At 42.2% G+C, this 14,083-nt stretch overlaps 1 protein-coding gene across 1 annotated transcript in view; it reads left to right on the top strand.

Moving 5' to 3' along the window:
- Window positions 1-1,308: 1,308 nt before the first annotated feature.
- The window catches only part of VIT (vitrin), an 88,241-nt gene continuing 75,466 nt past the window's right edge, over window positions 1,309-14,083 (top strand). Inside the window, exons 1-2 of the mRNA XM_039528193.1 lie at window positions 1,309-1,379; window positions 3,771-3,861. Of these exons, the coding sequence (XP_039384127.1) occupies window positions 1,344-1,379; window positions 3,771-3,861 (127 nt within the window). The 5' untranslated portion in view covers window positions 1,309-1,343. The remainder of the gene's footprint in view (window positions 1,380-3,770; window positions 3,862-14,083) is intronic.

The raw sequence follows: 14,083 nt of genomic DNA, 5'->3' as shown, positions 1-14,083 counted from the left end.
CGACAGTGATTAAAGGATTAGAAAACATGCCTTTTGGTGACAGACTCAAGGAGCTCAATCTATTTAGCTTAACAAAGAAAAGGTCACGGGGATGGAGCTAGGCTATTCTCAGTGGTGGCAGATGACAGAACAAGGAGCAATGGTCTCAAGTTGCAGTGGGGGAGGTCTAGGTTGGATATTAGGAAACACTATTTTACTAGGAGGGTGGTGAACCACAGGAATGGGTTACCTAGGGAGGTGTTGGAATCTCCTTCCTTAGAGGTTTTTAAGGCCTGGCTTGACAAAGCCCTGGCTGGGATGATTTAGTTGGTGTTGGTCCTGCTTTGAGCAGGGGATTGGACTAGATGACCCCCTGAAGTCTCTTCCGACCCTAATCTTCTGTGATTCTATGAAGCTGAAATTAGACAAATTTAGACTGGAAATAAGTCAAAATTTTAATGCAGAAAGTAATTAACAATTGGAACAATTTACCATGGTTCATGGTGGATTCCTCATCCTTGACAATTTTTAAATCAAGATTGGATGTTTTTCTAGGAATTATTTTGGGGAATTTCTATAGACTGCGCTATACAGGAGGTCAGTAGATTATCATAATGGTCCCTTCTGGCCTTAGAATCTACAAAACCTTGGACATAGTTTACTTTGTCTCCTTGGTTTAAAATTTTCTATTTGTAAACTGTTGAAGTATGACCCACCTCTACCAATTCACCTGGTCCAATGGATTGGGCACAGAGCTGGAAGTAAAAGGAGCTGGGTATTACGCCTAACTTAAACACCAACTGGCTATGTAATCTTAAGCAATAACAACATGATAAACTGCTTTGGGCCTCAGTTTTCCCATCTGTAAAATAGGGATAGTTGTTACTTATTGATCTTTGTAGAGCAGTTTGCGATTTGAGAACGAAAAGGATTAAAAGAAACTCAAAGTATAATACCACAGTCAAGAGATTAAAGTATTTGCCCATGGTGTAAACACTTAGATACAGAGCACAACTAAAATAGGACAATTATTTTTTTCTTTATTTCAAATTAAGAGAAGACAGACCTTGTCCTTCAGTGAAGCTTCCCAAAAGTCAAATGTTTATAATTTCATCTGAGTATTAGAGTGACTCTAGCCAGCCTTTAAAATTTTGCCACGAGAGGGCACCACCCACTGCAAATGAGAGTTAAGAAATCTGGACATTTTGTCACACCACAGCAGTAAATCAAAGTGTCAGGACTTGAGGTGGAAGCTTCAGATGCTGAATAACTAATTTTTCTTCCAATTTGTTTGCTTTGATAGGTTCATGTTTAGAGAATGAGAACGTACTACATCTGTGTCCCCATCTGAGTGTGGTGGGAACATGCTGGGCGTCCTGCGCAATAGACGTGTGTTTCGTGTACGCAGACATCACAGTGTTTTATATTGACTGTAATATGTGGAAGGAGTTTGCCTTCCCCATAGGCAGTGCAGCGCACTTAACTGCGTTCAGACAGCACACTGAAGGTGTGGATATTTCCTGCACAATGAAGAAATCAAAGAATCACCAAATTGGTATTGTGGTGAGGTACAAACCATGGGCAACTGCCCAATTCACACTTAGAGTGGCGGTAAGAAGGGGGATCCACCTAGCTAACCCAGAAGAATTAGAATAGCTTTTGAATTTTAAGATTAAATTATAATCCCAACCTGTTGATTTTCAAACACCAGATGAAATAAAAGAATCTTGTATCATGACAAAGGACAGTATTCAGGGGCTACCATTACATATTCTACCACCTTTTTTGTTTAAACTCATAAGCAAATAAAATAATAGCGGCCAACCCCCACCACCACAAAAAATAACACCAATTAATGGACTACACAACTGGAGACATCTCATATGGAAGTCACTGTAGATGATCTGAACACATGACAAATGAGAGGCTTATTCTGCCTCCGATTGGACATCTATCAATAACTGTCACATGACCACTTCTTGTTCCCAAAACAACGGCTGGTCTCCATAGCTCAGGGGGTTAGAGCAGTGGTCAGGGGATACATGGGTGCTAATCTCATGTGTGAGGGGGTAGCCATTTTGGATTCTTCTCACTGGTGGCTTGTCTCCCTTCCACAGTGGCTATAGAGGCGCATCTACCACATGGAACCTGTGTTGGATGTGGTACTTTTTCATTTTCAGTTCCTGGGGTGAAGGGAAATCAATGGAGTTAGGCACCTGATAAGATTTTCAGAAGTACCTAGTTGCCTATTTGCATCTTTAAAAATCTGACCCTAAGGTCCTTTTGCCCAGGAGTATCTGAACAGATAAGCCTCATAAAGCATTATGAGGTGTGTTGTGATATTCTAACAGCTTTTCTTTTTACTATTTGAATTGATTTTTCTGTTAAACCATTTGAATTTGCATCTTAAGGGTTTGATGTGGTGTGCCCAAATGGATATATCACAGAAAAAATTGCTGAAATTAGCCACTAATGAATTCTGGGCCATTATTTGTTAGTAACTCATTTGGAATTTTTTGGTGAGTAAACAATGTTATATTGATCTGTTGCACAACAGTACAATTTCAACAAAAATTAGAATAGTGATCTACTAATCAAAGATAATCTTTCGCTTTTGAATTCAAATAAATCTGCACCATCCTTGGACCAAGGGCAATCAGGAAGTACACATGGTTTCAGCGTTTCTATTGAATTCTGTTTCCTCTACTTATTTAAGCACTCATCCTTGGCCAAAGCAAAATATCTGGGGCCCTCTTCATATACTTAATAATACTCAGAGGGCACTGTGAATTATGATCAGGACTTCTAACCTCATACTTAGAGGGAACTGTTTTTTTCTAGGAATACTCACTCAACTTCTTTGGGTCATTTTGTGTTTCTCATTTGGTCTTGTCATATTTTGTTTCCGAAAATGACTTGATTACATTTGTTATGTGCAAACTGAATAAAGTCCAAGCCAGAACTATATACACTTGATGCTTTAAAAGGGCCATTTTCACGAAGATGAAAACAATCATGAGCCAAATCAGTTGGGAGAAAGAATTTGGACAAAAACCCATGAATGAATGAGACATGGGAACTATTTAAGACCATTTTACTAAATGCCTCCCAAAACCGCAGTCAAGAAGGAAAGCAGCACTGTTTTTCATTTCTACCTGAAATGCTTTTATGGGCCAAATTCTAATACTCTTGCTCACAAAAAACTAGCACCCAACTCCATGCTATTTGTGAAGTAAGATGCTACTCCAGGTGAGTAAAAGGATCAGAACCTGGCTCTTAAAAAGCAAGTTCTGTTTTTTAAATTTAGCTCACAATTAACCAGTCTGGTATTTGTTATCCTCAGACCTACTCAATGTATTTCAGTCTTCTAGCTGTAGTCCTTTTCCTACCAAACAGACTCACAAGTCTCAACTTTAGTGTTGCTGAAATGCTGAAACTAAAGAAAATGGAACCAAATCATCAGTAAAGTTTTCCCAAAGAGTAAACTTGATAGGTCTGACAGACCGGTGGGTACATTTTAATTTCATCTTGAGAAAATAGAAATCCCTACCAAAAAAAAAAAAAAAAGTGGGAGGGAGCAGAAATTTAAAAGAGGACTGCCTAATTCAGCAGCTAAATCAGTGTAAGAAGCTCTGCGTGTGTGTTGGGGGGCGGGTAAGACACAGAGCAAGTGAGTGAGTGTAATGTGCCTTTCAAAGTGCTGGGAGCTTGATGGGAATGTTTGATTAGCTCCACTCAGAAAAAGAAAAGGTGCCCAGGCCTCCTTTTCCTGCTTGTTTCTGATTCTTTAGAATAACGTTGACTGGAGTTTGTGGTGCAGAAAAACTTGGAAAAAATACCACATTCATACTGTGAGGAGAAAAGGAATACACCTCAGGCAAGGTAATTCTGATGCTATTCCTGTGTTCTATAGCTCTGTTTACAGGGAGGGGAAAATTGTTTGTTTGTTTTGTTGGCGTGGAATTAAATACATTTAGGAAACTACAGAGGGTTTTTTTGTCTAAACTTTTACACTGAATTCATGTTACGAAAGGTCCTCAAGGGGAAGTAGAATCTATACAGTGAAACTGTTCTATATATCATATATACTTTAGAAATTACGTATTAAACCATTACTCTTAAACTGTATACACACACAGCCTTAGCAATAAAGGCTTAATGATTTCATTAAATAGTTGTGTATATTATGCGCCTGTGCACGCACACAAATGGATCAATACAGTTGAAAGAAACTGCAAATTGTGCAGTGTTCTTTGTATACTACTTTTAAACTATATTCACTGTCATTGGGTTTTGTCATTTTTCTCTGTGCTCAATAATGTGTGAATAAGTTGTGTACAGGAAGGATGGAGTGGTAGCATTAATTAACATGAAGGTAACACTTAGGAATACAAATTATTGTGATATCATATTTTAAATTAAATTGTTTCACTGCAGCAGAATCCCCTGGTAGATGGATGTGTATACAGTAGAGTTGCTACACACTATATATACTTTGGTGCTGAATGCTTGTTTTGCTGGTGAGACTCTAAAACTGAATAGCATTACTGAACCTGCCGCAGCTGCTCAGCTCTCCACAAAGAGATTGGATTCTTGATAAGTCTTTAAAATGTGATTTGTGTCAGACCAGTACAAACATGATCCAAGTGCCCCCAGGAAACATTTCACAAGGAGAGTTCTGATGAGTAAGTCAATATATGCTCCTAGAAGTTTATGGTAACTACACCACTTTCAGAACCAAAAAGGAATTACAGATCTCTTTGGGGCAGATTTCTTTTTCCCTTCTTCATAACTTCAGAAATGTAACTAATCACCCATGGCAAAAAACCAACATACTCCAGATAAAATGTTAATGGTGTATAGATATGTTACATTGGAATAAATCAAGAACTAGAGTAAAAAAGCCTTAAGATTTTCAAATGGAGTTTTATGATACACTTTGCTCGATAAAAAACATCCAGCATTTTACTATTCTCCAGCTGCTTGTACATCTTTATTTTCTATGTATAAAGGACCATAACCTGCAGACATTGTTCAGAGACTTGTCACTGAAGTTAAAGGGCTGTAGGAGCTGGCCCTTAATAAGGTGCAAACAGAACTAAAAAAAAAATTCACTACATTATAATCACATCTTATTTTCTCAGTATTAAATTAGCATCTGATTTTGAAGAGACTTGATTCTCATACATTTTTATCTGATCTAGCTAATTGCTTGGCAAGGTTCATATTACCTGAGGTGAAAGAAAACACATACTGCCTTTTTGTGATTCAAAGGCAGGAAAACACTACAATTTTTTTTAAAAAGTCTCAGTCTTAATATCATCTGAAATTTCATCTTATCACCTTTCAGATGAATTATGTTTTCTTTTTTCTTTGCTTTGTTGTTATATGTAAAGATGGTCATTTTGCTTTTAATGGTGGGGGGATTATTATAAGAGGTTTGAAATTATTAAATGCATGAGGTCATATAAAAACACCATTGTCATTTATTCTTTCTATCCATTACTTATGAGCATTCATTGCTTTTGTGCTAAAAGTAGCCCTGAAAAGTATGTAAATTTGTTTTAAATGCTTGATTGTAGCTGGCCCTACAGAGGTGCTTAAGGAGAGGGGTGGGTTTAACTCCCTCACCCTCCCATTATAGCCTCTATACCGCAAAAACAATCCCTGAGAGAAAGCATGATCCAGTGGATAAGGTGCTAACTTGGGATTCCATTAGATTCCCTGCTCTGCCACAGATTTCCTGTGGGGCCTGTGGTCCTATTCAAGTCCGCTCCACAGCTGGAGCACCCACAGAAAAAAATTAGTGGGTGCTTAGCACCCACTGTCAGCGAGCTCCCCCCAGCACCTCCCATCCGCCAGCAGCCCTTGTGGGAGGGGATCAGATGGGCTCAGGGCCTGGGGCAGAGAGGGGGTTTGAGCAGCCCTGGGGACTGGAGGAAGCTGGTGCCTGTGCCAACACAGGTGTCTTGAGACTAACCACATTGAAGACTGTGAGGTGCTCTTGGTCACGAGGGCCATATGAGTACCTGAGAAAGATCAGTTGGGGTATGTAGGCACTAGTAATGACTCCTAGCTAACAAATGGTCCTGCCCTTCCTTCTCTGAGCTGAAGCATTTACTGCAGCAAGTGGCAGGGTGGTGGATCTGCTGTTCCTGAGAGCCCAAGGAAGTATTCTGGCTGTGTAAGAATTCTGAATTCTTCTGGGGCCCCTCCAATGTGGGCTGTGGTTTAAAAGGCATATTCTGACCCTAAGAATTTAGGACTGGATTACCAGGTAGGCACAGTTGGCTACTTGACATCTATTTTCCTCCCAAACTGAAAAACAATGTCATCTCTCTAGATTCTGCTCTAGGTGCTCATCACTGTAGCATATATCTCATTGGTCTGTGGTGGTGGTGGTGGTGGTGAAGAGGGAATACGAAACAAATTTAACAAATAGAATAAAAAGATCCGAGAAGTCAAAAGATAAAATGAAGAGCTTTTTTAAAGGATAAAACTTTGTTCCATGGCTTCTGGATATTTAGGAATAATAGTGGTGCTATACATTGTTAATACAGCAACACCATAGGCAGCAACACTATAGGCCTAAATTCTCCCATGCTCACGCATGAGTAGTACCTTACTCCATGTGTAGTTCCATTGTCAGTAACCAGTGCTCAATTTGAGTAAGTGGAATAGAATTCGGGACAAAGAATTCCCTATTCTCACTGCCATTGGGACAGAGAGTATATAACTCTAAGGCTAATATTATGGGGTTTACTAAACAGAGTGCCAGATGTAAGACATGGGAGGTAATTGTCCCCAAGTTCTTAGCTCTGGGGAGGCCTCAGCTGATGTGGCACACAGCACTGGACACACTACACTTTCTTAAAGTCGTGGATGAATTGGAGAGAGAGTCCAGAGGAGAGCAACAAAAATGATAAAGTTTTTTAAAAGCCTGCCCTCTGAGGAAAGGTTTAAGAAACCGGGTACTCCTGAGAAAAGAAGACTGAGGAGGGACCCAATAACAGTCTTCAAATATGTTTTAGCTATTATGAAAAGGATGGTGATCTATTGTTCTCCATGCTTGCTGAAGGTAGGACAAGTAGTAATAGGCTTAATCTGCAGCAAGGGAGATTTCAATTTGTTATTAGGAAAAACTTTCTAAGTATAAGCATAGTTAAGTACTGGAATAGATTTCCAGGGGAGATTGCAGGGGGTTTTAAGAACAGGTTAGACCAACACATGTTGGGGATGGTCTAAGCATATTTGTCCTGCCTCAGTCCAAGGGGTGGGATTAGATCATCTCTCCAGATCCCTTCCAGCCCTGTATATCTATGATTTAGCTTTATCTTAAACCACAGGCTGACAAAGCTTGGGCAGGCAGATCCTCTTTCCTACTGTCCTTGGAACAATGAGACTACTCGTTTGCCTCCCAAGATGCTTTGCTATGAGACATGGAATTTTGGGGTGTCAAGTTTCAGACTTGGATGTGCTAGAGCTGCTATTCAGACTGTTGAAATTAGTATGTAGAAAATTACATAAGGAAAGCCAAATATCAGAACTGCCACAGCTGTTTGTCAGGATAAATATTTAAAACCAAGTTTCAATATAATTTCTATCCAGGTTAGGTTTAATTTTGCAAAACTGAGTTCTGTGATTTTCAGGGTTGGTTTGGGGACAAAACTTTGCACCACAAGTTACATGACCAGTTTTCCTGGTCCCAGATTGGTTGCACTTATCCCTTGCAATAAGAGTAGCTCCACCTCTTGTTTTCAGGTTCCCACAGAGGGAAGATGCTTTGTGTCGAACTCTCCCTCACTATGCAGAAGCAGCAGACTTTAAAAGCTCTTAATGTGCAAAAAGTCAGTAAATCACTATCATCCTGATCCAGAGAGGTGTTAAGAAACTGTAACTCCAGTCTGAGGTCAACAACAGTCATGGGTGCTCATCTCCTCTCAGGATTATGCCAAAAATTTTAAATTATGTACACTATTTTAAAATTCTGAAAATTGTGTTTGTCAATAAATAAATGTGGCTGCAGCATGGCAGTGGAAAGCACAGGCCGCTGGCTGCATCGAGATAGGAGATCACCCCGATGCCCTTACCACATAAACCCCTCCCCCCAGGACAGGGACTTAGCAGAGAGGCTGCACCTGACCCTGACACAATGCAAGGGCTGGGCCTGCCCCAGAAACACCTGGGGGCCCTGCCCCTCTGCACCAGGTGTGGGAGGGCAGGCTCAGCCAAGTGTGAAGGGGCTTGGTGTGGGGTGAAAGGTTTCTGTGTGGGCCAGTCTGGGTGCGAGCAGCTCAGTGGGAGATCTGGATGCACAGGAGCTCGTTGAGGGTTCCGGGTGCAGGGGCAATGGGACACTGCAGGGGATCCAGGTGAAGGTGGTTGAGGCTCAGCACTGGGGAGTCTGGGTGTGGGGAGATGGGGCTCAGTGAGAGGGGCTAGGTGTGCAGGGCTTAGTGGAGGGGGTCCGAGTGCCAGGGGAGTGGGGCTTGATGGGGTGGGGGTCCAGGTGCAACTGGTTGGGGATGTGTGTTGGGGGCTTATCAGAGGGGTCCAGGTGTAGGACTTGTCAGGGTGAGGGTTCAATTGGCCTGATTAATGGGGAAGCCCCAGCTGCTGCTGAGGGGACACCACAGGCTGTGTGCCCACTTCCCACTGTGATTCCCCTGTGCCCTTTTCTTCTCCATCCCCCTCCCCTCATTCCCACATTCCCCTCCCCCTGCCCTATTCCACCCCTTTCTTTCCCCACTACCTCTTCCCCCACCCATTCTTTCCTCATTTTGCCCAGCCCCCTGTACCCAGCCCCACCACAGGCACTCACTGTTGCACATAAAATAGGAAGGTTCCCAGCATACAGAAGGGGAGCACGATTGTCAGTAGGACCCCAAGAGGCGGCATTCAGCTGCAGACCAGCAAAGTCCAGACAGCCTCCGTCAGCTGGGCAGCTCTGCACTTGCAGAAAAGTTGGGGGGGGGGGCAGCAGCATGTAACCCCATGTGCTCCCCATGCCTTGACTCTCTTTGGAGGGGGACAACCCCCCAAAAAAGCTGTGCCCATGGTCACCCCCCACACGGCTTCCCTGCCATTTAATGCAGAGAAGCACAGGAATTCTGCGGGGGGTGGGGTGTTTTCTGTGGGCACACAGTCAAGCAGAATCCCCCCAGGAGTAATAACTGCTAAGTATTATCACTAGACAGGCCTAGAGCTTACATAACATGAAGCATGGATCTAAAAAAATGGTATCCAGAAAGATGGAACTATCAGCAATTTTTTTTCATAATTCCAGTCAAAACAAGTTCGTGGGGGGAGACAGGGAACAAACAAAATAGAGAGTATAGAAAGTAAGCAGCAGCAAAAAAAGCATCCTTAAGCAAAATTCCACAGCCCATTCTTCAGAAAGAGCCAACACTGCGCTGATGTCCAGGGCAGGGGCAAATAGCCACTAGTCTATTGCCAAGATGTGTGCTTTTGTAGGACCTAGACAAATACTGTTTTGTGTTCTGCTTCAGAGCCAGCAAACAACATAGGTTAATTATGAATAAACCCTCTTCCCAGAGCTCCTGGTTCCCTACATGATGCTGCTATCCAAACAAAAATGAAAAAGTTCACTGAGAGGAATGGAAAAACCCAACATTTGTCAAATGGAAATAATGCAATTAGTCTGCAAGAAAGCATTCTTTCTGGATTCTAAGAGGCTGTCACAAAGTATAAAGGAGAAAAAAAAATTAAACTGGAGAAGCACTGTCCTTTTAAAGGTGAACTATAAAAGTAACATTGAATTTTGTGCTGAGTGTTTCCACTTCAGCACAAACTTTTTTAGCTTAGCTTTTTAAAATTGTTTTTAACCTTCTGTGAATTTCCCCCAATGCGCCCTGATTTCCTAGACTTCCTAGAATGCATTATCCTCTGACATTACAAGAAGTCTCCTTTATCAAGAAACCAGTACTTGGCATTAATGGCATTGCTGATTACTGTCCTATCCCTATGGCAGGGCAGCTCTGGAGTCTTGTGGATTCCTATGATTTCCTGAATATCAATCAGTCCAGTTTCTGACCTATATATGTTGGCAACAGTAATAATAATATCAACTGAAAGAGACATTGACTTAATAGTAATTTCAAATTTTTAATGGATAATCTCTCCTGCTTTTGATCCAGGTATAATAATGAGACCCATGCATCTGTGTCAGGAGAGAATAAATATCCCATATCGTCTCTGAAATTCTACTCCTAAACTTTTATGAAGAAAGATGTCAAGCTTTGTGTGGACATGTAAGAAAATTTCATAAAATCATCCCTGAGGTGATCTGCAATTTTTTCCAGGGAATCAAAGCTTTTAACAAATTCTTCACTCTGCGACAAAAATATGTACCTTCAGGGGAAAGTGGCCAGTACAGTAGTTCCTAGGCAGTACAATATGATGTGCACTCAGCCCCCTTTTTTTTTATTTCGCATCAAGCCTGAGAAAAATGTGTATTGCACTTAAGACGGACAGTTAAACTTGTTAGAACTGGCTTTTGAGTGGAAAATGGAAAACGGTGCATTTTCTAAAAAGAAAAATGGAGACTCATGGAGCCCATGAATTTCATATACTGACCCACATCAGCCCTTGATCACTGGTAAACTGCAAATGTTTCCAATTTCCTTATTTAGCCCCTTCACCCTGAATTTCTCTTTCAGGTGGTGGTTGTGGTGGGGAATTAATGGCAGGTTCCCATAGAGGGGGTTAGGGAGTGGATGTGTAGTAGAACTGGTTGTGGGGAAAACACCCCACCCTCTACAACATTTTAAATACTGAGATTTTGAATAGTTGGGAAATTTTATAAGCTGCAGTGCGCAGAGACAGTGGGGGTTGGTTCATAGTCAGCAAGGGTGGAGCCATAGCAGTATGGGCGGGAGCAGGAGAGGTAGGAGGGGCAGGGCAAGGCAAGTGGCCGGGCACATGAGTGAGTATGAGTAGTATGGGGTGGCTGACTGGCAAGTGATTAGCAGTGGCAGGTGCATCAACTGGCCTGCATCAGTAACAAGGATGGAGATGTTTGCCAGCTAAGGGGGAATGAAGGTGCATGCTTGAGGGAGGAGACTCTGAGCTGGCCCAGGACAGCAGACACTGTACAGAAAGGTCAATGGCACAGTTATCAAACAAACAAGCAAGGCTTTGGAGCGGAGCCTGGAGCTGGAGTGCGGAGCAGCTCCGGAGCAATGGAGCTGCAGGTTTTTGCCTGGAGCTGGAGCGGAGCCAGAGCACAGCGCCCAGCGCCAAAGCCCTGCAAACAAGTACAAGATTTGATCTAGCAGCTGTTCCCAACGTACCAACAGAAGTGGCAAATCAAAATTAAGTGGTTAAATTAATGTATAAAATAATGCTGGAAGTGATGCAGCCTACTGAATCTTGTGGATTTGGTCAATCTGGACATTCCCAATGATGTTTTCCTTTAAGCAGATGAAGCCCACCAATGTATTTCTTCCTTTGCTGGAAGGAGAGGTCAGGCATTAACATAATTGATAGTTATCTCTTGAAAATTACAATCATTGCAGTTTTATTTAGTGTCTGAGAGGGGCCTGGCAAAATGGGACTAAATATAAAATACACTATAATGTTACATAAATTACCTTCCTTTGAAAAAACTCCAAAGAAAACAGAGCCTGTTTCACGGCTGTGTTACTCCAGCTTGATGTTGGTTTAACTCCAGGGAGTTATATTGGCATAAAATGAGTAATACAGGCCCACTGGGGTTTTTAGGCTGATCCTAAAGTGCTGGTTTTCAGGTCTGTTTATTATACCTCCATGACCATGGCTATTTTGGACTAAATGCTACATTCAAGTCTTCACACAAATATCTCTGAAGAGCACAGTAAAACAATATGTTTTCAGGCATGCAGTTCATAACTGTATCTGCTGTCCTGCAAAACCATCATATCTACATCTTCTGCCTGCTTGTGATGAGGAATACCACAAAATGGGTGTGGCTGGGCCAAAAACAGGCATTTTCAGCACAGGCTAAAAGTTATTTCTATGCCATTATCTGAAAGAGATGAGATATAGATAAAACAGCTAGGTAGATAGGTATTAAGGGCAGGATCCTCCTGTCCGCTACAGCTGCTTTGCACAACTCAGGTAGTACAAAGAGATCACTTTCTGTCCGGAGGAGGCCAGCAGAGAATATAAGCCTGGCAAAACTGGCAGAGGTGACAGTCACCTCCTACTCCAGCCACATCCCCCTATCTCCACTGTAAGGGATATGTCAGGGAAGGAAGGGCTACGCTGAGGACAGGAAGGTGGTGTGGTGCGGTCAAGCTCTGCTATACCGGTCTTCCTTTGACATAACTTAGAGCACCAGCGGAGTTTCTCCAACTAACTTGCACTGAGTCTGAGTGGCACAGAATCAGAAAGCCACAACCAGCTGCCTGATACTCACTTGCCCTGAGTAGGGGTAAGTACTATTGAGCTTACATAAGAGTTGGGGAATTAGGCCCTGAATGTTGCAATATCTATTGGTCAGGTATATTGTATTGCTGCTCTGAATGTATATTTTAATTATAACAATCTAAGGATTAAAATAAGGCAGATGAAAAAGATTGCAGGTTGACTTTGTTCATTTGGGTTTTTTAAAACACTTTGGTCCAGTCTCCAAGTAGCGTCTGTGGTTTCTAGGACCTTTCTGAAAGTGAGTGTTTTGCTTATGTGGGTTCCACACACCCTTTTAGTGACTCTGAGTAGCAAAGAGATAGGAGCTAAGCACTGATTAAGTCGTCAGTTCAGCAAAGCACTTAAAAACTTGAAACATGTGAGCAGTCCCATTGATTTCCATTGGGAGTACCTTACATGCTTAAAATAAAAGCACATGCTTAACAGGAATGAGATTACCCACATGCTTAAAGTTATGACTGTGCTTAAATCCCTAATCCTGCACCATTAAAGTAAATGGGAACTTTGCCTTCAGTGTGTAGGTTCGAGTCCCAAGTGCTTTAATGAATCAGGGCCTAAAGGAGGGCACCACGTGAAGCTGAGTAATCAGAATAAGTGAGGCAAGAGGACAGTCTGACTAAGAAGACCATGGTTCCATGAGAAAGCTGCATGGTTCTTTGGTAGAAAGGCACAGGACATGTATGGACATGGATCTGAAGCCATTTTAGTAGCCCTGATAGTTGATCTCCTGCTTTCAATGGATAGAGAGCAGACATCTATTCTCATCCTTCTAGATCTCTCTGCAGCATTCAATACTATTAACCATGAGAAACTGCTGTCTCACCTAAGAAAGGTGACAGAGGTCCAGGAGAATGCACTAGATGGTCCAAATCCTTCTTGGTGGGATGCATTCAACGACTAATGACTGGAAACTGCACCTCTATTACTAGACGTGTGCAGCCACAGGTGAACTGGTCAGATGACATGAACTCAAGTGCCAGCAATATACAGATGTCACACAGCTCTACCTGTTCTTCAACACATGCAAACATGACACTACCACTTACCACTAAGATGGCCCAGTTCTTGCACAAGATCAGCTCATGGATGAAGAATAGCTGAATGAAGCTGGACCTGAGCAGCAGATGTTTTGCAGGTGGGCAACCGAAAGCATTTTGAAGAGTTTACCGCCATGGTGCAATCTCCTTTAGTTGAAGGTTCACACCCATAATTGGTCAATTCAGTTTGTAATCTAGGAGTACTTTTGGGTTCTTCGCTGATGCCGAGCTCGCACATAGCAGCATCTGCAAGTAATACTTTCGACCATCTCTGATTAGTTAGATGACTGCATCCCATCTTGGCAGATGATGAATTGGCCTCAGTTATTTATACCTTCACCACCTCTCAATTAGAGTGTAATGCAGTACAATATACCTGGGCATGAAGCCACCAGCCTTTAGAAAACTCCAGCTAGTTACAACACTGTGGCACATCTCTTCACCAACACAGGCTACCATGAGCACATCAGACTCTCCTCCTCTCTTTACCCTGGCTTCCCATAGAACACTCAGTCAAGTTCAAAATCTCAGTCTTTATCTTCAAGGTGCTCAATGGTCTGTGGCCAGGATATTTAAAAGATCACCAAGACTCCAGGATGAGGACCATGGCCAACAACTCTGCTCCTCTGGATCAATGG

Source organism: Mauremys reevesii, linkage group 3, assembly GCF_016161935.1.
Source record: "Mauremys reevesii isolate NIE-2019 linkage group 3, ASM1616193v1, whole genome shotgun sequence".
Classification (NCBI taxonomy): domain Eukaryota; kingdom Metazoa; phylum Chordata; order Testudines; family Geoemydidae; genus Mauremys; species Mauremys reevesii.
This window is presented reverse-complemented; position numbering and strand designations above follow the sequence as displayed.